The 25,695-nt window shown below is 34.0% G+C and overlaps 2 protein-coding genes across 2 annotated transcripts in view; one reads left to right on the top strand and one right to left on the bottom strand.

Annotated features, from left to right (window-relative positions):
• wb (wing blister) overlaps positions 1–14,101 on the top strand; it is a 393,659-nt gene extending 379,558 nt beyond the window's left edge. The window contains exons 34-41 of the mRNA XM_089631097.1: positions 2,185–2,446; positions 2,999–3,335; positions 3,659–3,812; positions 3,900–4,061; positions 4,619–4,900; positions 6,323–6,622; positions 8,593–8,845; positions 10,510–14,101. Coding sequence (XP_089487223.1) covers positions 2,185–2,446; positions 2,999–3,335; positions 3,659–3,812; positions 3,900–4,061; positions 4,619–4,900; positions 6,323–6,622; positions 8,593–8,845; positions 10,510–10,652 — 1,893 coding nt within the window. The 3' untranslated portion in view covers positions 10,653–14,101. The remainder of the gene's footprint in view (positions 1–2,184; positions 2,447–2,998; positions 3,336–3,658; positions 3,813–3,899; positions 4,062–4,618; positions 4,901–6,322; positions 6,623–8,592; positions 8,846–10,509) is intronic.
• Positions 14,102–14,226: 125 nt separating this feature from the next.
• The window catches only part of LOC149424715 (lysosome-associated membrane glycoprotein 1-like), a 28,081-nt gene continuing 16,612 nt past the window's right edge, over positions 14,227–25,695 (bottom strand). Inside the window, exons 4-5 of the mRNA XM_089630961.1 lie at positions 21,172–21,357; positions 14,227–16,167 (exon numbers count right to left, since the gene is read on the bottom strand). Coding sequence (XP_089487087.1) covers positions 16,025–16,167; positions 21,172–21,357 — 329 coding nt within the window. The 3' untranslated portion in view covers positions 14,227–16,024. The remainder of the gene's footprint in view (positions 16,168–21,171; positions 21,358–25,695) is intronic.

The raw sequence follows: 25,695 nt of genomic DNA, 5'->3' as shown, positions 1-25,695 counted from the left end.
AATAAATCGCAGGTACTTAGCTAAAAATATTAGCTACACCTGAATAAAGCAATGATAGACTGCACAAAAATATACATCAGTGATATGATAGATGATTTCTGAACATGGTTTTGATGAAATACATGATTCATGCAATTTCATAAGTTTTTCTAGTTAGTGTAGTCCAATCCTGATTAATATGAGGCTATATACAGAAGAAGTCATATTAATCTTTTTAATTTTTCAATCCAAAACAATTTTTTTTCAATATTGGGAATGAGGTGATTTCTCACGAAAATGGCGCTATATAAATTAGCCAAATACAGGGTTTTCCAATAAGAAGTGTTAATTTGATATTCAATCGTAAAAGATCAATGGTTTCGTTGCTTATGTGGCACGTAGCCTTGTTTGATTAATGCATTATATTTATTTTAATTACATGTGTTATTACGTCTTGTCAGGTCGATATTAGTTCCTAGCTAGGCAGATTGCCTGTACTAAGGAACCAAATGACCGGACGGCCGGCGTGGTCTAGTGGTATACGCTTTCGACTACAGATCCGAAGGTCGCGGGTTCGAACCCGGCGTGCGCAAATAAATTTTATTTGATTAATTTGTGTTATTTCACAATTAATTCATTTAAAATAATATATAGTATATTTGCGGCACGTTCCAGAGTGGAAGATACTCTCAGTATCGCCCTGGTGTAAGACCACCATTCAGAATTGAAACGTTGCTTGAAATGGCTTTAGCCGTGTTTGGTGACCAGATCTGAATAGCCAGGTACTTCCCCACCTTCCTCTTCCCCATCTCCCTCCCCTCCCCAATACCCTCAGCCTCACAACATACCCCAATTGGGGATGCCATAGTCTCACTGGCTCCAGACGGGAGCAGTTGGGACTCTTGTGCGGTAATACTGTAAAAAAAAAAAAAAAAAAATGCTTGTGAAGATGCCAAATGAATTATGCTGTAAAAAATTATTGTTTTTATTAAAACTATCTACTAAGTTTTTACTAGGTGTGTCATTCAGAGATGTGCTTTATTTCAAATAAATCCATTTCAAATGGAAATGCAAAATGCAAAATGGGTATTTTCCATTTTGCATTTTAAACACTTTTCTAAAAACCATTTTGCATTTTGCATTTTAAATGCTTTTCTCAATGCATTTTCCATTTTAAATGCTTTTTTGCAACATTCTTCCTACTATCTCTACTCATCTTTTTTTCATAAGCCTCAAATATCAGTCGTTCCTCAACCTCGCTATGAGAAATAATTTACATTTGTCAAGTTGCTACCTGGTAGGAGCCCTGGCAATTGAGTGATACCATTACAAAAAATACTGATTCAAATTCTGAACAGGGGCCATGACGCTGTAATATTAAATGTTAGATAGCAGTTTCTATGTTTTTACGTTGGCAACATTATTCCCTCGTAATTTTGTTGTGGTTTCATAATCTGTAGACGTGGTGTTTTTGGATTTACCATCATGTAATATGTTTTTTCTACATTGATGTCCAATATTAAATGACAAAATTGTTTAAAAATTCTATAATTAATTTAATTGTTTGACCTGAGAAACCATTTTGCATTTTCAATGCATTTTGAAAATAGGTATTTTGCATTTGAAATGCTTTTCTAAAAACCATTTTGCGTTTTCAAATGGAAAAGTTTTGACCCATTTCTATTTTGCATTTCAAATGTTTTTGGGTACCCATTTTGCACATCTCTGGTGTCATTAATGTGTATTGTCATTAATCTGTATTGTCATGTATGTGTGTCATTAATAGGCATGTGTGTCATTAATAAGTATTAATATGACCGGTCAGTGGTTGAGTGGGGATAGCGCTTGGGTCTCACCCGAGCGTCGCGTATTCGATTCCTCGGCTGGCTAAGTCCTCCATCACAACACAAGCAACATTTTTGGCTTTCTGTGGTGGTAGTAGGAGATTTTCAAACATTGTTGGGTTATTCGTAACCCGGGAATGTTTGTCTTTCTTTTAAAAAAAAAAAAAAAAAAATGTATTGTCATGTATGTGTGTCATTATGTAATAAGTATTTGTGTCATTAATAGGTATGTGTGTCATTAATAGGTATTAATGGGTTTTTACTAGGGGTGTTATTAATATGTTTTGTCATGTATGTGTGTCATTATGTAATAAGTATCAGTTCAATTAATAAATAAAAATATATTGTTTCCTTCTTTCAGCCACTCACTTCCGTGGGCTTCTATGGAGACGGATTCCTGGAGCTACCGGGCCACACCCTCCGCAGAAAGAGCCACCTAGGCTTCATGTTCCGAACACTGCAGCCCAACGCCTTCCTGCTCCTCTCCGCGCCGAGGCACTACCACATCATGAGGACCAACGAAGTTATCCCAGAGTACGCCTACACTACGGAGTCTGAGCTCATCAGTATTGAAGAGAACGCTCATAATAATGATGGATTCTATTCGTTTTCTCTCGTCGACGGTGAGTGTGTGAAAATCTGATTTCCTGAAATTAAAAAGCATTATATCAGACTACTAAATGAAAAAATAACCCCAGGATAGACTAGTATTAAGTGCTAACAATGTTATTGTAATTTAGATGACCAAACCTCAGTCAAAAAGTGAGTTCATTTTAACGTTTTATTTGTTTACAATTTATAGTGAAAACTCTATGTATCATTTTTGAGGGATCCTATTGAATTTAACTATTAATGCGGGAATATAGACAAAGGCTATATTCTAAAAAACAATACATATTTTTCCAAAAATATTTTCCACTCCAACAATTTTTAATCTTTCTTGAAGTGTACGCTCCCTTTTCACCCGACGGTTCATTTTTAAGGTTGAAACTAGAAAGTAAAAAGATAAGATAAAAAGCGGCTACTAGCAGCGATGGGTCGAATAAAACAGTTTTGTGCTCAGCTATTTATCTGAACACTTTGAAGTAATTCCAAGTTGTTACTTTAGTTTAGTCCATCTTCTCTTTGATTTGGGCTTTTTACAACAAATTTGAATTATATAACATATTTTTCAGGTCAAATACATCTACTAATGAATGCCGGCAAAGGAGACCTCAAGCTCGTATCGAATGGCACCGCTCTAAATGACGGTCAGTTTCACGCGCTGAGTGTCATCAAGAAGAACCGGCGCATCGAGATGTTCATCGACGACGTAGCCCAGGCCGTCGGGACGCTGCCCCCCGGTTCAGTGGTGGTGCACGCTATACCGCAGTCCGTGGTGGGAAATGCCAGTGGGGGTATGTTCGTGGGAGGGGTGCCCGAGCATCTGAATGAGACGGATGTGACAGATCAACACATAGCGTCAACTACTTCACTACGCGGCGCGATTAAGGACATTGTATTTGATGGATCGTAAGTTATTAATTAACTTTATTTATTGCACATAAAACTATTTCACATTTAAATGAAAGGAAAATGGAGCTTTAATTATATTACCTAATTAGAGACAAAAAGTTTATTCAAATCTGGAAGACTTGATTCAAGTCCTTTTAACAAAAAAGTATTTGTGAGAAGATAATGAATGTAGATGAAGCAAGGATGTGTGTTTGGACAGAGTTGAGTGGTATTACATTATCCTCTCCCCCTCTACCCTTGTGGCGAAATTGCATGATGGTGGTTAGTTAAGATTAATATTTTCATCAAGTTGTTTTAACCGATTTTCTTCTTTTTTCAAGTCTAATTTCAATCCAAGATCTGGTTTCCATGAATCACGCTCTGATTGGACACCTAGGACCACCAATGGGTGAAGAATATGAAGTGGGAGCCAATTTACTCAACACACAGCAGTCAGAGTCGGATATAAATAAAACATCAAAGGGATGTCACAAGGTTTGCTTTTTAAAAATAATCCTGTGCAAAATTGTTTATGTATGTTTGCTTTTTAAGTGATTGTAATTTTAAACACATTTTTTCTAGGTGTACAGTTATACTTTAGAACCAGGAGCGGTTAAATTTGGAGACGTTTCAAACAGTTACGCACAAGTTCATCTCACAAGAAGAAATATATGGCATCAAGATTTTGTTTTGGAATTCGATTTCAGAACATTCTATCCCAACGGATTACTGTTCTTAACTCCTGTAAGTACACTTCTCATTCTTATTTTAAATTACCATTTTCAAAGGTGTTCCAAAACTATAACAATAAGAAAAAATCTACACTCTATTATTTAGTTCGTAATCTGTTCACTATATGTCAACTCATATGTAAAATATTTGTGTTTTATGCGCGTTGGTGTTTGGACCAGAGTTGTGTGAAAATAATTTACCATATACCGTATTACCGTAAGGTACTGAAATATTACACCAAGCTGAAATTTACAATTCAATCATTTAAGATAATACATAGTAAATTTGCAACACATTCCAGAGTATCGCCCTGGTGTAAGATCAGGATTCAGAATTAAAATGTTGTTTCAAATGGCTTTAGCCATTTTTGGTGACCAGATCTGAGTTGCAAGATACTTCCCCACCTTCCTTTTCCCCATCTCCTTCCCCTCACCGATACCTCAGCCTCACAACATACCCCAATCGGGGATTCCATAGTCTCACAGGCTCCAGACAGTTAAAAGCAGTTGAGATTCTTGTGCGGTTTTCACATAATTACATATTTTTTAAATGTACATATATTATTGCAGGGTACGAAAGAGAAACAACGTCACCTGATAGCCGTTTACTTAAAAGATGGGAAAGTGACACTGACTATGAAGGGTCGAAGAAAGTTGGAGCTCTCGATACCGCTGGTCACCAATGATGGGCAGTGGCACCACGTGCTGGTGAGGTCAACGCAGAGGAGACTGTCCATCACTGTGGGACCCAGGAGCGCCCTGGCCAGGATGCCTAAAGTCATGTTCCTGAGCAATATGCTCTACGTCGGAGGACTTCCAGATAAAACAGTCACTATCAATATACCTGACCATGTAAGTTATAATATTTTTGGTGCTTTCTATCAAAGGACATTGAGGCATCTTTATTCAGGAGACAGCTTCAGATCAGATTAGATTTTTGACACTCTTAATTTTTGCACCAACATTAAGTCTCTCGACTAGCAAACCGAAGGTCGCCAGTTCAAATCCCGGTGTGGGCAAGTAAATTTTATTTGATTAAAATTAATTATAAATTATTAACACAAATGTGTTATTTCACAATTTATTAATTTCAAATAATATATAGCATATTTGCGGCACGTTCCAGAGTGGAAGATACTCTCGGTATCGCCCTGGTGTAAGAATTGAAACATTGCTTGAAATAGCTGTTGTCATGTTTGATGACCAGATCTGAATAGCCGGGTACTCCTCACCTTCCGCCACCCCATCTCCTTCCCCTCCCCACTACCTTCAGCCTCACAACATACCCCAATTGGGGATGCCATAGTCTCACTGACTGTTGGGAGACGGTTGGGAGCAGTTGGGACTCTTGTGCGGTATTCACATAAAACAAAATAAAAAACACCATTATTTTTTGTAGTAGGTTATTTACAATATGTTTACATATCGATGAACATTAAAAAATCAAATCATTAAATATACAATGACCAAAATTGATTTGAAAAAATTGTATAATTATTTTAAACATTTCTAAATGTCATGGATTCACTAGTGGACCATATTATAAGCAATGAAGGATTGTCTACTTCTCGATTTTTTAATGCGGAAAATATGATTTTAGGCATTATGTAAGCCAATTTTTAAAATATCATTCGATTTCAAATCGACGGTCCCAAACTTTGATCGGTCAGCGGATGAGTTGGCATCACGTTTGGGTCCCACCCAGGCGTAATGTGTTCAATTCCTCAACTAGCCTCCATCACAACACAAACAACATTTTCCGCTTACTGTGGTAGTAGTAGGAGATTTTCAAATATTGCCAGGTTATTCGTAATCCGGTAATGTTTGTCTATCTTAAAAAAGAACAATGTCAAATGTGCAAATTTGTAATTTTGCAGTAGACCTGTTTGCAGTTTTGTTTCTTTATTTTTATTGTTTTAGAGATGAAGAAATATAGTGTTGTTCGGTATTTTGCTTTAACCCTTATTTTTTTAATAAGAGAAATATATAATTGAAAACAGTAAAAATGCAGAAACGAAACGAAATCCAAAATTGTTCTTTGAGACCGTCGAAATATTATATTACCTATACAGGGTGTCTGGGAGTAAAGTGGATTCACATCCCGAAGTTAGTGCACTTCACACCCTGTATAATATATAAGAATTAATAAATTACATGGAAAATAATATTCCGTGGAATAATAACTGTCATTGGTCAAAGTCAGTGAGAGATTATTTTCAAAAAAACAAATTGCGTAGTGAAATTGATATAAAATATATATATGTCTCATTCCAGATGTTAAAGATGGAAGGCTTCAAGGGCTGCATCCGACGACTGACCGTGAACGGCAAGCCCGAGGACTTGGTGAAGGATGCCGCCCTGCACCAAAACGTGGGCCAGTGCTTCCCCACCATCGAGCGCGGATCCTACTTCCCCGGAGACGCCTACGCCATTTACAAGCGACAGTTTGTCATCGGCTCACACCTCGAGCTGCAGCTGGAGTTCAGAACTGTGGAGATGAACGGAGTGCTGTTGAGCATTGCACACACTATTCATAATGCGCCAGCATTGTCTTTGGAACTAAATAATGCTAAGGTTGGTAATATAGGTAGCAAAATATAATGCATTTACATCATAGACATATGAATATTAGTAGACCTGCCCTAAGTGATTAAAAGCGTATTATCCCCACTCCCCATACCGGTTCCATTGAGCCGGCTGGGCTCGCATATGGCCTCAAGTGAAATTTGAAAACGTGACGTCATCATTCTTGTGCGAACTATGGTCGAGGCATCATCGGTTCATTTTACGAAATAACACGGCAAAATGTTGACTTGTACTATGAAAACTTGTAAAAATAGACGTGAAAAAGAGAATAAACCCAATTGTCGTATTACATTCCATATATAAGCATTATTTTACTTTATTTTAAGCATATTCACATCGTATAATATGAATCAGTTGTTACTATCACATCGAGAAACGTCTGGACGCGAAACACAAAGTTGATTGGTTGCTGGGAAGTAAATTATGAACATTTATAAAAGTGTCTTAACTAAATACTCTGAAACTAACTACGACTCTGCAAACAGAAGAAATTTACTTTGCCGAATTTGGACTTCGCAAATTAGTTCATAACGTGGCGAGTAATTTGCGCTCCCATGTAAAAATGTCTATTCATTCAAAGGCAGATTTTACTTTTAAGAACTAAATGGTGATATTATAATGCGAGATGCCTATTTACTGTCAGATTGATTTATTGACGAATCACAGTCAGCTTAACCCCCTTCGTTCTTCAACAGTTGATTTTACCCCTCGCCATTATCTTCTCGTCTATTAATTCCTATGTCTGTGATTTACATAAAATTGCAAATAAAATTTTTAAAAGAAGAAAATAACAAGTTTAGCCAATTCTTCATAAAATGTAAGAACATAACATCAATAGAAAAAAAACATTAATAGAACAAGGGGGTTGGGATGTGATGTCAAGTATGCAACATTTTTTGATATATAAACTTCTTGAAATTAGTTATCTACTAAAATTTTTTCAAAACAATGTTTTTAGTATTTTGTGAAATTGTTTGAGAGAAAGATATTTAAACCTACATATTGCCATCTTAAAATGAAAGAATCGACAGTAAATTTATTTTTGGGAACAAATCAGTCTTCATTTTGTCCACTTTAAAAGTTGCCTAGTATTTTTGCATCAACAATGTTTTCTTTTCTAAATGATATTGATAAATGTAGCAAGTGGACACTTCACATATTAGTAGGTGTACCATTTTGATGTGCCTTAGTCCTTCTCTATCCCTTCAATATTCTTATAAATTCACCAATAAGCCATTATACATAATAATATTAGTTCTGTGAACGGTAGACCCCGCATCCAAAAAAGCATGTTTCTAGTTTTCTCTTATTTTATAAATCAATCCCGAAATTTCCTTTAAAATCTAAGATTTGTAAATAGGTACTTAAATACATACCTACTAAGTATAGTCCTTCAATAAACCACATAATTATTTTATGTAACTTTAAAAAAAAAATTCAAATAAGGAATTATACTATTAGTCCAAAGACAACTCAATGATGATGACAACTTTTTTTTCATACTTTCTTCAGGCAGGTAGGTACCATAATATTGAAAAACTAATAAAAATAATTATGACCATTTCAAATTCGAAAAATAATCTTTACTGAACCATTAAAACTGCCTCCATCTTGAAACGGAATGTTTAAACAAATTAACAAACAGACAAAATGTAAAACCATGGAGTTAAAACAGGACTCGGCTACGATCAGTAAAATATGTATATCTAAGACCAAGTTGTTTTGCAGAAATTCACTTGTGCAAAGTTTCAGCTTTTGAACAAATTGTGATCAGCAGAAGAGGGACAACTATCGTTTGACTATGCTTGTCAGCTTATTACAATTTGATAGAAAGCTGAAACGCACCTAGAATCGGCATTTAGTGGGGACCTTAGAATTGTGCTGAATGGCCATTTCATGACAATGTTACATTTTAATTTCTGCGAAAAATCTGGGCCTAACACTCACTATATTTCCAGGTTGTATTGTCGGTTCTGACAATCTCAGGGCATCGCTTCAGCGTGGAGACCTCCCTGCCCACCCAGTTCGGCCTGTGCGACAACACTTGGCACAACATCTCGGCGCTGTTCTCGGCTGGCGAGCTTACTGTCAGGGTGGACCAGCTGCCCGAGGAGACGGATGTGGGCGGGGGTCCGGGCAACTCACCCACAACGCCGCCCAGCATCAACCAGCCGTTGCAGCAGAGCCCGCTTTATATTGGGGGGCTGCCAGGTATGAAAACATTAGAAAAATTATGTCATTCAAGATATTGAAAAAATACAATACCCTTAGGACGGGTTGTTCCGGAGAATTTGAACAATTAATCAAATTTCAACATTCATTTTCGGGTTCTGTGAAAGTCTTAATCGAGTTCTGTTATTATATCATTATAGGCTAGTTGATTGACAGAACTGAAATAATAACAGAACTTGAAAAAATCTTTCACAAAACTTGAAAATTAACTTTGAATTTTGAAGAATTGTTTAAATTCTCCGAAACAACCCGTCCTTAGAATTTCAAAAGAATCATTTGAGATTCCTGTTGGAATTCTATTTCTTATTCCAATACAGCTGTTTTCTTCACTATTTCAATTTATAAAATACCAAAAGTGATAAAAGCCTCTGGCCTCTAGCAACAGAAAACAATTTTGTAACAAAATTGGGGTAGGACTACTTTCTTCAAGTAATTTCCTACATGTTTGAAGTGCTTCATTTTAAAATAATTATTTCCCAATATTATGTTCTTTTACTCTATGAATATTATAAAACGGTTAAGATTTGACAAAGATGCATTATTGGAGGGAAAACACAATGGAGAAAAGGATAAAACAATAGAGAAAGTTTTGAGTAAGGTATCTGGGAGTTGGAAGGTTATATTTTTTTGAGAAAAATGTGTTAAATGAATAACTAGAGCATAATATGTAAACTGTTTGATAAAGTTGCCGAATTCTGCCTCATGCTGAAAATGAAAAAATTTTGATAGCACTTTTTTTCAACTTAAAAACTACTAATTTAAGAAAGAACTATTTATGTCGGGGAAGATAGTAAACGATTATAAGATGGTAAGACAATAAAGTTCCATTTTTTCTCAGACAAAGTTAACCCCTCAGGCCTCTGGCATATTGACAGTTATATTTCTTAAAGATGCTGTCAGAAAGTCGGAGAATTGTGTGTATTTCCGCTTTGTAATAAAATCCAAATAAATGGGTTTTTTCTCATATTGCAGTTGGAACCTTTAGTTTCATATACTTGTACATTTTAATTCTTCTGCGGTTAACTTCTAGATTTGAATATAAAGAGTGGTGTTTCCTCTTTCTATAACCGTTTAGATAATATTTCTAACCTTGACAGTGAGGGAAATGCAACGATTTCTATGAGGCCATACAAGCTGTTCCTAAAAGCGAACAAATTGACTCTACTAATAGCTGTTTGTTCGCAAAACCGAACAAATTAGCCTGAGGTTAAGTTTGAAGGTTAGGAACTATGCATAAATTATTAAAATAACCCAAACCAACAACCTAAAAACCTATGTTGTGCATGTTTTTTATGTTTTTTTTTTTTCATGTAATTAATTTGAAATAAGCGCTATTATGGTTTTCATTGTGTGCGTGAGGCGGAATTTGGAAACTTTACCAACTATTTTGATGACTGCATCACCAAACATACAAAATAAGCACATTAGAAAACAACTAGTGAACAACCTAAAAATGAACACTTTACGTAATAAAGCGTATTTTCATGCAATGATTTGGAATGAACCAAGCAGAGATTTAACCAACTATACTCGGTTTCATAAAAATGATGTAAACAGAAAACAAGAATAATAATTACTAACCAGTTTAGTAAGACATTATTTTTAACCTCAAAATACACCTACCATTCTTGTTTCTTTTGAAGATGGAGCCCCAACAGGCACACTGACCACCAAAGAGAACTTCAAGGGCTGCATCAGAAACGTATCCATCCGGGGGCACCGCAAGGATTGGACCGACATGGACTACTTACATAACCTGCTACTCACCTCGTGTCCAGTGCAGTGAACATAGTACAAAGCTAAATGCAACAATACTATACTAAAAGAGTTTACTAAATTCGTGACATTACATAGTAAAGAGTGCATTTTTAGTGAAGTATGATGACGCAGTTCAAGTAAATTTGATTTATTTTGATGCGCAACACCTTGCTAGAAGTGCTGGAGAAAAGATCTTTTTAATATGGAAACAAAATAAATAAATTCAACGTTAACGCAAAACCGTTCTTTATAGTATGTAAAATTGATGGTTTGTCAGAAAATTACTCTAATTTATAAAGGTGGCATTAAAGTCAGGTCTCCAGCGACCAAATGTTTCGAAAAAACATTGTGGCCCTGCCTCACTGTCTCATTTTTGTACAAACATAAAACATTGTCGCTGGAGACGTGGCTTAATAAACACACGAAATATGTTGACTCAATAATCTATGAAAAAATAAGATTTTATGTATTATTTGATGAAGGTTTTATTACATTTACCTGTCATTTGAAATTGAATTCATTTATAAACCTTTCTGTATTATTTTTAACGCTGACATCTAACTTTTGTAAATCAAATCAAGGTTTTAAAGTTCCTCACATTTCGTACAGTTATTTAGATTAAATTACTTAATTAACAAATTATTAATTGTTGTGTTTCTTGGATTGTTGAATTAGTTAATTTTTAGACAAACCATGTTGCCAATCAACATCTACTACAAATTTTCTCTAGTTTAACGCAACATTCTGAATCTGTTGTGATACTTGCCAGTTAAGATTAAAATGCACTCTTGGATTTGTGACCGAAAGTAAAGGATAAAGTGCTTAACTTGTCAAGTGCCATAAAGACAATCCATATTGGAAATATATATGTAATACAAGTGATAGTTTTTTTGCATTTAAACAATTTCTAAATGTTATATAATATCACACCCCAAGAGTTTTTACACTGTAAGGAATACTTACATAAGACTATGTTATGATTCAAAGAATTTTTGGAAAATCGCATTGAAAACCTAGACATAGTATTTTTGTATATATTATTTTAAAGGTATTATCGTTTATCACAAAGCAAAGAAAATTAATAAACTTTTAGATATTCTGTATAAATGATCAAATATTTTAGTTAAAATGAGAAATATTATATATGTTTACTTCAATAATATATCACATCTCTGCAAATTCATCACTGCATTAAACATTGACAATAATCCTAAATGAGGAGAAATTAAATTGTTTTTTATACACATGAATATTATGAATCCTAGTCTCGTAAGCCAGCTGTATGTATTATTCAATAAATATATTTGTTGCGCCCTTGAGGTGATTTTTAACAAAAACGGCGCTATGTAAAGTAGCCAAATATTTTTATTATGGGAATATGTGTGTACACGGTGAAACTTTCTTAAAAAAGTGGAATCCAAAATCGAAAAATTTTTAAAAGAAGATTTTTTTCTAGTATTGTACACACAGTTATATGTATTAGTATTATTTATTTTAGTTGTTTCAGGCTAAAACAACATCAATAGTTTCATATTTTTTCAATCATTCATAGCAAACACAAAAATCTCGAGCTGCCACAGTGTAACTTGCGTAATCTGCTTAAACAAAGTTGTACATTATTGTGACTGTGCAACATGACTGTTGAACAAAGGTTCATTTCAGGTACCTATATGGTGACCCTAGTTTCAGTTTATGGTGGTTTTACTGCCGAACTTCTAAAACCTCATAAATGGGATGCAGAAAATATAATAACAAAATAAATTTTATGACTTTTGGAAAAAATTGACATTTTCAGGTATATTTCGCCAATAGTTATCGTTTGTGATGGATTCACCTCTGAACTATTAATATACTTAGGCGGGAGCAGTTTTGGCTAAAACTTCTTAAGCTGGAAAAAATCGTGGTTTTTGCAGTTTTTCATATGGAATTTCAAGGGACAGAAAAACAAAGCGTGAAAACTTCTTAAGTGGGGAACCTCTTAATAAACAAGTTTCACCGTAGTTCTGTATTGATAATAATAATATCTCTAATTGAAATGTGTGAAAATACCTGCAGCAGCATTAAATCAGTATTAAATTCGTCCACAGGTCCGTTATAATTCAATGGACTAGTAATAAAGGAATAAGTATATTATTTTATTTTTCTCTCAGGAAAATTGCTATATTAATGTAATAGGGAAGTTGGATTTGCAGAGATGATAAAAGATAAACAGTATATTTTCACAAAAGAAATAAACTAATCACTGCCATAATAATAGTGCATAGTAATTAGTGTAAAGGTATGTAATATTATTATTGTGAAGCGAGTTTGTACATTATTTATGATTCATTATTATTTATACCGTGTATAATTATTTAAATAATTTATTTATTTTCAAATGTGATTATTAATTTCATGACATGTGCCAAAACATAACTTTACATTATTTAGTTACTATTTATAATAAATTAATTTAAGCTACATTTTTAGATTGTGGTTTTATTACATATGTATAATTTCCTCTTTCAGCATTACCCATATGGATTAGTCTTGTTGAATGATCTATTTATTGTAATGAGTATTTAATTACATCACACAATGATCCTCCAAACTAGCTGCAGAAAGCATCATGAAGTAACTGGGTTCTTCAGGTCTCTGAATAAGTTTGTGCTGTATTAGGGTAGGGGATCAGGCCTCTGATATTATTTTATTCCAACCAAAACAGCTCAGTAGCTGTAAATTAGGTTAATATGGGGAGACTTAAATTGGGGGGGGGGGATGACTGATCAACGCAGATATCTACATAATTCTCGCTACCACAGAAATTACTCGCTTCTTTTTAATGATTTTCTTTCGTGCAAAATGTCACCTTGAAAATAACTGTCAAATTAGCTGGCTTCTGGTCAAATTCAAATGCACTGATGGTCTAATTTTAAAGTTCCTTTTTAAAGATTTTCAGAGAGAAACCGCTGCCCCAGGAACCCATTTATAACCAACACCTCTGCCATAGGTCACCCCAAGTTGTTGGTTTGGGGAGACCCTTTGACCTCTCCAACTGGTCTCTCCTTGACTCATCCGCCTAGCGCCGCAGCGGAAGGGTAGATCATTCGTCAGTCACTCCTGGACACAATGATCCCTAGTTTCCTACCCATCCCTCATACCATTTTCTTTCCCAGAACTTCCTCTCCTTAAAAAGACCCACCACACAGCATCCCCAAAGATGACATAGGCCCACCCTGAAAGAAATTATTTTCCTCAGGGCCTCCTGTGAGGGGTTGCAATTTTTTTGGGGATTGGCCTATAATTCTAATAAGCTTATAAAAAAATATATTTCAAAAGGATACTTATAATATCCAAAAGATGACTGATCAGCATGTTTTTTTTTACTCCCTCAAACACATATACAATTTATTTTTACACAAATACTTTGATAGTTCAAACATGTGCAATAAACACAACAATAGTTTCAAAGTAGAAAATTTATCAAATGTTCACCCCATTTTATGGCATTTATAATTATATTACAAGATCGGATTGAGATTGCCGAAATGTTATTTTTTAACAAAATAAATTTGTGGAAGGAAAAATTATACATAAAAAAGATGTAAATAAAAAAAGGTTAATTTCTGTTTAAACCTTTATTTTGTAAAATTTTAAATAATTACAACATTCAAATCACATATCAAGTCTTTTCATTCATTTAGGATTATGGACCATTCCTTTACACATTTGTTGGGCCAATTGGGCTTGCCAAGCTCTAACAGGGTACAACGGTAGCAGTAGCACACTACGACATCCTATGCAACTTTGAATTGAGAAAACTTTTAAGGTTAACAAATATAGAGTTCAAGCTTATTTTTACACTCAATAACCGCTCTTCCCGCAAGTCAATAGCCGCACCCGACGCCAGTCAATAACCACGACTGTCACGGGTTGAACCAAAGCGCGGGGCGGGCATACTAGGCCAATCAGTAAAAAAAATACACTTGTATACATATTTAAGTTTCTTAATTATAAAAGCTCTTCAAACCGCAGGGATTAGATCAGGGAACAGCAATTACACCACAAAATCATTTCTGCTACCGACAAAGCACAACTTTGAGAGATACAACAATCAGTAATAATTAATAGACACGGAATTATATAAATTTGCATAAACAGATTCATATTTGTGCCTTTTTGGTCATTAGTGCAGAGCTGTTAAAATTTAACTTTGTTGGTTTATATTTTTCGAAGGAATCGGTTACTCTTGGAAATTTTGACAAGATTTGTACCAGGGGTAGGGTTGACAGTGTTTATTGAATATCGCTATTTTCCCTACATCTTATTTTTTGAGGAACTGGTTCTTTTCTTTGAGAATTTCGCTGACCCCCTTTCGCCCCCGTGAAGCCAAACATTTTCTAAAGAACTGGGTTCCAAAATACAAATTACTGTTTTACGGTTAAATTTAGGCATTTAATTTTCGCTATTTTGACAGTGCATATAATCCAATGTCTAGTAATTAATGACCACCTCTTTTCTAACAAGATATTTTCAATAAATACAGAGAGACACTTCAACAACATTCACGCTTACACTGCCCTGACTCTGTAATAATATTTATTAAATTTGTGATTTTATTTTTTACTGTATTCTCATAAGGGGAGATGGGTTAAAAAGATATTGTTAACATAATGTAACAAATAATGGCAATATCGATGGAAAAATACAACATAAAAAACATAACTACACTACTTTATCGGAGAAATTACTGGATTGACTTATATCATAAAACAGGAAAACATATTTTCAAAATATTATATTATACATAAGACAATTAGATCTTACTTTCACCTAAACAGAATAAGATAAATTTAACATAGAATTTTAATGAATTTAAAACAAGTGACAATATTCGCTGATAAGTCTTTTTGAAATTATGAAATTCAAAATAATAAAAGTAGAATAATAAAAAAATAACCTAGCTAAGAAGAAATCACATGCGATTTTGTGTGAACCAATATTAGAAATATTCTCTATTTTCTCATCAACAACAGAGCCTGCCTCTCTCCTTGCAGAACAGGTTTGTCTAGATTTTTTTATAATAACACATCCATGAAATTATCAGGCGGGTATAAAATTTCTAAATCAAAAATCGGGTTAAAAAAGTTACATTGAAGATGTAACTGCGATAACAAATTGGGACACAGATTTCTGTCACAATTAAAAAAATTGATAATAGATCAATTATAAATTTTAAAAGAATTTTGAATGCGCCATTTATTTTCTGGTGTCAATGCTTGGACTATTAAAATAAAACTGGAGGCTGATTGATTAAATTAAAAACTGTGGCCAGTGAATAGCGCCAAATGTAATATTAGTAGAGACCTGCAATCAGCTCTGGTTCGTTGGCTGTCTGGGTATCAGCTCGCAGCCATGTGTTTACATGGAGAGGTATCCCTGTGCGCGCGACCTTCTGCGCCCGACCAGGTAAGCGATGAGCACAATGAGCACCAGGGCCCCGAGGGCGCAGCCCACGGCGATGGGAACAATGTCGGGAACGTCCACGTAGTCGCAGTCATTGGCTGGAAACACAAACATATTAATCATTAACCCATACAGATTCAGGAAACAAACCTCAAAACATTTGGGTGGGCAATCATCTCGATGTTTTGATAAATCCCAACTATAAAGTAGAAAATTTGTGTATCTGAAGCAGTAAATGCTCAGGCAAACAGATTATCATAAGAGTTATGAAATATTCACAGATTTTTCTATGTGGAATTTCTAGTTAAGTGGAACTATTTTCAGCTTGCAGTCATTCCTATAATTGGCTTTGAAATACCATCTAATCGTAAAAAAATAAGACAAGATGCTATATTATATATGTAATCTATTATTATGTATTTTTAAAACCAAATCTCAAATGTAGCCGAGTAATGTAGATGAACCTATTGATTTTATGTGAATACCTCACAGGAGTCGGAACAGTCTAGAGCCAGTGAGACTACAGCATCCCCAATTGGGATATTTGGTGAGGCTGACAGTAGTGGGGAGGGGAAGTAAAGGGCATTACATGCAATGTTTCAATTCTGAATGGCGATACTGACAGTATCTTCCATTCGAATTCCATTAATATATTGTGATCTCTTTTTGATTCTTTCGATGCTGAATAAATTATAACATCGATGATTTATGTTGCAATTCATATCGTCAATGTTTTTACATTATGAGGTCTGAACACTTGGGATGGGTTGTTTTACAGAATTTGAACAATTCATCAAATTTCAAAGTTGATTTGCAAGTTCTGTGAATGTTCTATTCAAGTTCTATTATTATATAATTATCGGCCAGATTCGCAAAACAATCACAACAGAACTTGAATAGAACTTTCAGAGAACTTGAAAATCCACTTTTAAATTTGACGAATTGTTCAAATTCTGTGCAACAACCCATCCTTGGTAGTATTGATTTCTGGTCACAGAATTCGTCACACTAATAGACAAATGTAAGGTAGCTTTCAAAGGTGAGTGACGGAATGTGTGCATTCATCCAAGAGTCATTGTATCGTATATTTTTAGAATGTTGAAGTGAGACTATAAATAATACATTAAATAATAGTACATTGAGATATAGCAAACCCACATAACCGTTTATTTCCTTGAGTGCTGGACTTGATAACATTTGGATGTCATTAGGTTATCTACTTAATTATGATGTTGCTAATTATTATCTGCTTAGAATTCAGAAATTCTGTAGTAAATATTAGCAGAAGTTTAAATGGCAAGTTTGTTATTTTATATATTTTATTTTATTTTTATTTATTTATTAATCAAGTTAGCTCACATCTTCGTGTGTGCTAATAGTTTTATAAACATATAAACATGTACATTGTTTGGCAAACATAATCTTTCTTTAAATATTTCAATAAAGTCACAAGAAAAGAAACATTAATAATTGAGATAGACATATTTTCTTAATTCATTTTTGAACTTATTAATATTTTCTATCACAGCAATTTCCTTCGGGATTTTGTTATAGAGTTTAACGGCCTGGTACATCAGAGATTTTTGGGTGCTTGTTTTTTTTCTTGTTGGCAATCTAATTTGCTTAGAATTTCTCGTCCCGTGTCCGTGTATCTCGTTATTGTAATTTATTTTTCTTTTCAGTTCCTTAGACATCATCCCTAAGTTAATTTTATGTATAAAAATAAGTACATTCAAATACATAGTTTGCTTCACTGTCAAAATATTCAGCTCCTTTAACATGTCTCTTATCCGTGTGTATATGTTGCGCTTAATAATATGTACTTATTTGTTTTCCTTAGGTACTTACACTAATCAATATTCTCTATTTTATATACTTATTTGTTTTCCTTAGGTACTTACACTAATCAATATTACCTATTTTATATACTTATTTGTTTTCCTTAGGTACTTACACTGATCAATATTCTCTATTTTATATACTTATTTGTTTTCCTTAGGTACTTACACTAATCAATATTACCTATTTTATATACTTATTTGTTTTCCTTAGGTACTTACACTAATCAATATTCTCTATTTTATATACTTATTTGTTTTCCTTAGGTACTTACACTAATCAATATTACCTATTTTATATACTTATTTGGTTTCCTTAGGTATTTACACTAATCAATATTATCTATTTTATATACTTATTTGTTTTCCTTAGTTATTTACACTAATCAATATTATCTATTTTATATGCCTATTTGTTTTCCTTAGGTATTAATCAATATTATCCATAAAAATGGATTAAAATTTTATTTTGTAATGTTTTAAAATAATTGAATTGAATCGATACTTTTTTTACAATAAATGTGAAAGCCAAAAATTGTATATGCATGTATGCATATAACAAATCTGAGAGGCAATTTATGTGCACAAAAAGCCTTACAATGTTACCGCGCCGTAAACAAAAATGTTAATGTTTGTTTGTTTAAAATCTTAAATCTCCGATTGCTTTGAAAATTTGACACAGCGTTGCATTCGAATACGCATGTATTTTTATATACCTATATTATATAGATGTCATCCGTGTCAGGTAAAAACATGCTTTTTTTTAAAACAGGTCCATCTGTTGGACGTAAAATAAAACGCACTATTGTTTCTCTATCTGCACAGACAGACTGAGCCACAGCAACACGTGGCGGGGTGCAGCTAGTAGATTCTATATACAGAGTGCTGCTGCCTGCTTACAGCTTGACTTTAAACGATATTAACCCCTGTAGTGCGGCCGGCTACATTTGCAGTCCAGTAAAATATTGGCTACCTCGAGGTGCACTGCAATGTGCATATGCAATGTGTAGAGCTAAGTTTTAGAAGTTTTGAATGCATTTCTATACTGTCCATGAAAATTCCAAAGAATTGATAAGTAAGTCTATTATTTCAAATATAATTTTCGATATGTTTAGCTTTGAGATATTTACTAAATTTTACACGTCCTACAGGAGTTAACATAACGTTCTTTCGAGTGTACAACTACAATAGGTTATTTTCGTGTAACGAAAATGAATAACTGTCAAAAAGACTTCCTTAATATGCACCTTAGCCCAAAGAACTTCAGAGTCTAATATATCAATTTTTAATCTGATTAATTTCTTCTTTGTAAACGGAGTATAGGCTAAACCATCATGTCATTTCTCCACAGGGGTAGGGTAGACTGCCAAACAACTCTGTCTTGGTACACACTTCTTGCTTCATTCACATTCATACATCGTCTCATACATACCCATGTGGTGTTCTGACTCTTGACAGCAGAACCCGACTCGAGTATTCGGTTCAGTTGATTGTGACATGTCTTCGTCGGGCGTTCTCGACTACTTCCACCATTCACATTGATGATATTATTCTACGTCCTCTTCTTTCTTCCTTCATTTGCTCTACATGCCCAAACAATCTAAGCGCCCCTTTCTTAATCTTATTTATTAAGCATACATCAAGTAAAGTAGTTTTCACGGGATCAGGTTGAGTATAGACTACATTTTCTTTTAATAGTGCTGACTATTAAAAGGAAAAAGTAATTAAGATTCATTGAAGAGAGTATGAATATTTATAAAAATTGCATGTCATAGATCAACTCGCAAACTTTATTATATCACCCAGAACAACGGTAGAACAGTGTTAAATTTTGTTTCAGACAATCGAAAAAAGATGGCAACCAAGAAGTTATTCTTGTCACCCACCTCATTATCAGCAAACACAAACTAACCGAATCCATTTTATAACAGATAGTTTTCGAAAAATAATAAATTCACTGCATAATGAAACCCTTTTGAGTTAACACAAACTATCCTAACATAGTTTTTATGACAGTTGGTGAAGTTGAACAATTCAGCACACTAATATGCTCTAAATTTTGCATAATTGCCAGGCAGTGGGTAGATATGAATATAAAAAAACTTAGTTTTTTAGTTTGAACTGAAAAATTTATATTGATATGATGTAGGTTTAGGCAGAAAAAAAAATAGCATGCAAATTCTTCAAACCAAGTTATGCATAAATACGTACGGCGAAACTTCTCTTATAAGGTTTCTCATGGAACTGTAGAAATACCCTGTATCTGAGAAAACTGTTCAAACTTAGGCAATGATAATAAGACAAAACTTCTCACGTGGTAACCTTATACACGGGTTTGACTGTATATTCAACTCGCAAAGGGCTGAGGGTGGCAATGGGTAGACTTTGTTTTTACATCAACCCCACACAGAAGGCCCCGAGGAAAATAATTTCCCTTAAGGCTCATCATCTTTGGGGATGCTGTGTGCAGGGCCAAGGTGCCAATATTACCTAACAGTACTAATACAGCGCCCTTGAGTTTATTATTATTTAGGGTCAGTGTGTCCAGGAGTGACAGAAGTTTTAATCCATCACTCCCGCTGTGGTGAAAAAAAAAATCAACTTTACACCATGGAATATTCACTTGGTGACATTCCTGCAAAATTATATAATAAGCTAATTTATATATCGTACAATTAGTTAAATATTTTTTCAAATAGACAAAACATTTCATTGTTGTATTGGAACTTAACTATCTTACCAGTGCAGACTTTATTGGGGCAAAACATTGATTCAGCATATACATATCTGACTCTGACGAGGAAAGTGGAACATGAACACAACACTAGGTTCACAAAGAATGAAGGCATGCTTGTACCAAAATATAACACCAAATACGGACAGCGAACAATGGAGAGTAACAAAATATTCAAGTAATACCAAAGTATTACCAAGTAATACCAAAAAATGTATATTACCAACTAGATTCAGATATATGCTGAAAACATGGTTCCTAATAGAGATACTTTATACTGAGCGATATCAATCATAAGTTGTTATTCTAGCATTCTATAAGAATTTAGATTTAGTATTATTTTAGATTAACATGTGTCAATAATAATAATTTGGTATATATATATTAGTATAATAATACTACGTGTACTTATATTTACATTGTAATTGTACATCCAAACTGCTTAATTGAAGTTTAATGAGATAGTACTTTTGAATAACAATAAATAAATTTAAACAGCTATAATTAATATTAAAAGATTGATTTTTTACCGCTGCCGAAAGCTGTTCCCTTCTCGATGTGGAAGGCCTGGAACTGGACATCGTTGATGGCCACAGTGGAGTTGGTATCCTTGGACTGCAGCACTATGTCCTGCATCTTCACGCAGCGGTAGCTCCAGCCCAAGGACGTGGAAAACTGGTCACCCTCGTGGCTGAGTGTGAGGGTCTGGTTGAGGTCTGGAGAACAATAAGGAAGGTTAAAAATTAATTGATTATAAACGTTTTGTTATATTATTTCTTTTGTAACAAATAGAGATAATGATATCCTCACTGGGACCTCCCGTGCTGAGGATTTCATGTTATTAAAATTTAGTGCAGGGTGAGGCAGAAGTAATGACACGGTTTTGACAAGGTATAAAAAAACTAATAAACTTAAGAGATTTTTATTATGATCTGTATATAATCCAATTTTTTTAGTTTTGAATACCACTTCAGTAAGATGGCGGCCTTCGGCAGCAATATGTATACTGATGTAGTCTATTTCTGAAGTTTTGGACTGATTTTCTGCACATTTCAAGGGGTATGGCGGATGTTTACTCGAAAATTTGGGTCTTCAGCTCTTCTAAAGTGTGGGGGCGATGTTTGAAAACTTAATCCTTCAAATAACCCCACAGAAAAAAGTCGCACTTAATCTGGAGAGCGCGCTAGCAATCCCACATCACCCCCTCAGAGACACAAGTCGAGCAGGGAACATTTATCTCATTTTGGCCATAGAAATCTGAGCTGAGTGTGCTGTAGCCTCATCTTGTTGGAAACACAGATCTCCCAGATTAGTTTCATCGCCCAATTGTTGCTTTGTTGCTGCAAGAAAAGTAGCCCAAAACTTCAGAAATCGACTACATCAGTGTATTGCTGCTGAAGGTCGCCATCTCGTTGAAGTGGAATTCAACTCAATGAAAAAAAATGGGATCATACACAAATCATAATATTTTTTTTTAAAGTGTATTAGTTTTTTTTCTAATACCTCCTTAAAACCAGATCAATACTTCTACCCTCCGTATAGTACGGATAACATGAAGTAAGTAATTATAAATATATTATGCATTGTTTTTTTCTGAAATAATTATGAATATATTATACGGAGATTTTCAGTGCAGTTGAGTGGTTTCAGTTTTTTAGTCTGTTTTTGGTGTCTGAATATTTTCTATTTCTGAACTCTCTTATTATGAATCCAGCTTTTTATTTGAGTTTTATGTTATAATATTTTTTTCAGTGGGATTTTGTTCTAGAGTTTTGCACTATAGTATAGGAAGCTTTTTTGCTCAAATGTTGTATTTGTAGTTGTTCGTTGGATATGTTTTTGCTGAAATGTTGTATTTGTATTTGCTTGTTGGATATGTTTTTGTTCAAATGTTGTATTTGTATTTGCTCGTTGGATATGTTTTTGGTCAAATGTTGTGTTTGTAGTTGTTCGTTGGTTATGTTTTTGCTGAAATGTTGTATTTGTAGTTGCTTGTTGGATACGCTTTGACCCTGAGATCTAGTGTATCAGTTGATATACATATTTTGTATATTGTATTTAGTTAGTTTTATTATAAAATTGTTGTGATGTTAACAGACTTCAGCCGGGAAAGGTATTTCTACCCGTTCGGTCGATTGATGCTTAACGCCGGGTAGTTCTACCTTTTACACTGGCCTCATTTCGATGGCAGAAAAGACAGAATTATTCAATGTTTTTATATGAATATTATATACCAATTTTTTTGTAAAGGTCCCAACTATATGTACATAATTGTTGAATCATAATGCAAGTTTTCTTTTTATATTTATCTTCGTGCCTTTCGTTTTCATCGGTATTTCAACAAAAGGATAATATATTATTTGTTATAATAATAATTCAATTCCTGGAATAATGGTTTTTATGACCGTGAAACCCGATTCGAATATCTATCTCTGTTCCGCCCCACTCAACTCCTATGTGCAGGCGAGCGAGAGATGTCGGGCATATTTAAAGAACGCAGATATGGGCAAATACCGATAGGCGAACCGTAAAAAACATATTACAAGGTTAATTGATTTGCATTTAAAATAATATTCGATTTGCGTTTAGTACTTTTATAGCTTAGGTATGCTGAGTTACTACATAGAAATTTTTATTGAAATATTTTAAAGATATAGCGATTTAAAACTAATTTGCGCGGGACCTTTATTTTCTCTTGGAGACAGCGTAACGCCAGCGCAAAAAACACTCACCAGAAAAGTGTTAAGGATTGTTGAAAATTTCATCAGTGCCAATTGTTTTTTAATTTTTGTATGTGACACCTCACAAGAGCGCCCCTGTCTATACAGTATAAAGGCAGGGTTGTTATGGCACCACCCGGTTGGGCAGCGTTGTGAGGCGGGTCTTAGAGGGACTTTCAGAATAATTTTTATCAAAGCTTTTTGGGTTTTAATTAGTGATTTTAAGAAATTTTCATTTGCACTGCCCCATCTGATTATACCATATTCTAACAGTGATTGCCAAAGAGCCATGCAGCTCTTGATTAAGTCTTTTTTGTACTGAGGACATTCTTATCAATTTTTAACACCATTTAGATAGTCCCTAGTTTGAGTTGTGATGGAAATCTGCTTTCTGCAATGTTTGATAAGTTCGTCTTGTAAGTATTTTATTGTTTCCATTATGTATCCATCACTACCAGATGAAAATGTTGGTTTGAATTTGGATAAAATTAGTGTTAGTTTGTGGCTATAGTCAGGTTGCAAGACATTGTGGTACAATAAAGAAACAGAAGGATACATGGTGTCCGGAAATTAGTGGTAAAACAAGTGCAACAAGTACATTATACAATTAAACTAGCATTCATTTATTATTATTAGTAGTTGAATGGTAAAGAAGAAATAGTATTTACAATTTGTGTAGATAATTTATAAGCCGCAACATACTATTTTTATTAATTGATTTGTTGTTAATCAAGTACAATAAAAGTAAATAGGACAAAGATTAAATATTGATAACAAATAAACCCTGATAAAAATGCTTGTCTGTCACAGCAAACAAAATTATTGCCAATCTGTATGTAATATATATTATTGAAAATTGTTCTGTATACAAACTCAATTCTTTCAAGAAAGGCATACAAATACAATACTGGTTTGAATCATCAATACAATTTTGTATTTGTATGCCTTTTTAGAAAGAATTGCGTTTTTATATGGACAAAACTATTTATTTGTAATCATATTACATATGTACGGGCGCAAACAATTAATTTGTCTTAATACTTTAAAGCATAATTTACAAAAAGCGCATTTTAATAAAATAATTACACCATAATGAACTTGTAGATTACAACGACCGTAGTGATTAACCTTAAGTACACTTATAATTTATTTTAAGTGTTGCTATTATTGACTAAGGTGGGGTGATTCTACATGATAGTACGAGTAAAAAAGATTATTAACGTTTTTCGAAATTTCGACGTTTTAAGGTACAAAAGTTGAATTGTTTGTATGGAAAAAATAATATTCTTCTATGGAAAAATATTTTTGGATGGGGAAAAAAGTTATTTAGATTCAAGCACCTCCTGAAGTTTGTTCACTTTACCCCCGGACACCCTGTATAGCGTTGGAATATCACCCTCTTTCTCATTAATGACAGTTACATAAAGAGAGGTTAGAATGGAGCTCTCAGCAGCAGGACCGCACCGTGATCGCTAATAAGCATAATAATGCTTATATGCTCACAGTGAGTGCACGAGCGATTGGTTGTATATATATGCATTTATCATATTATTTCTCAAAATATTAATATTGAAACTTATTAACTGCTTACTGTGGTTTAAAGCCAATGAATCCACCTAGATTTCGCAGTTTATTCCATATTAATATATATGTACTACCCTTTCCTGTATCCATCCTTATTCTTAGCAGGAATGCTCGATCTTAATACATTAGAAGTCCGCCGAAAAATATTTTTAGGAAAACATTTTTTTAAGATAATCTCTGGAACTATACATAATCCACCTATTTTGAAAGAGATTAACTTATATGTCCCAGACAAGTATACTCGTGGAAGGTCCCATACCCTTTTTTATGCTCCAAAAGCGAGGACTTCTGCCTATCAGAACGCCCCAGTCAACAGAGCGACTGAACTGCTCAACGAGTCTGCATTGACCATCGACATTTTTAACGTAACCTACAGGCAGTTTAACAATTATCTTTTGACGTATGTCACAAAGTAGTGAAACTGACCTTTTTATGTGTTTTGCTATACTTTTTGTCTAATTTGTAATCTTCTCCATAATGTATTGGTGAATAACCGTTTTACGGAGAACATGAAAAATAAATAAATAAATATTTTAAGGTTCTATAAATAAGGCACATTATGACAAGCAAAAGCTCAAAAAGTTTTTGCAAACTTGACATAACATGTCAAAAATTGCTTGAATTGATATGGAAAATTTGATTCAGGTTGATTTCATTGTACAGCTAACACCGCTAGCATAAAGAGGAATTAACGAATTGATGGACACTTTAAGCATGTCAAACTGCATGTACATAAACTGCATGTGTTAC

This window comes from Hesperophylax consimilis, chromosome 4 (genome assembly GCF_061612785.1).
Source record: "Hesperophylax consimilis isolate HC1 chromosome 4, BYU_Hcon_1.0, whole genome shotgun sequence".
NCBI classification, from domain to species: Eukaryota; Metazoa; Arthropoda; class Insecta; order Trichoptera; family Limnephilidae; genus Hesperophylax; species Hesperophylax consimilis.
The sequence above is the reverse complement of the archived record's forward strand: the minus strand, read 5'-3'. Positions and strand labels throughout refer to the sequence as shown.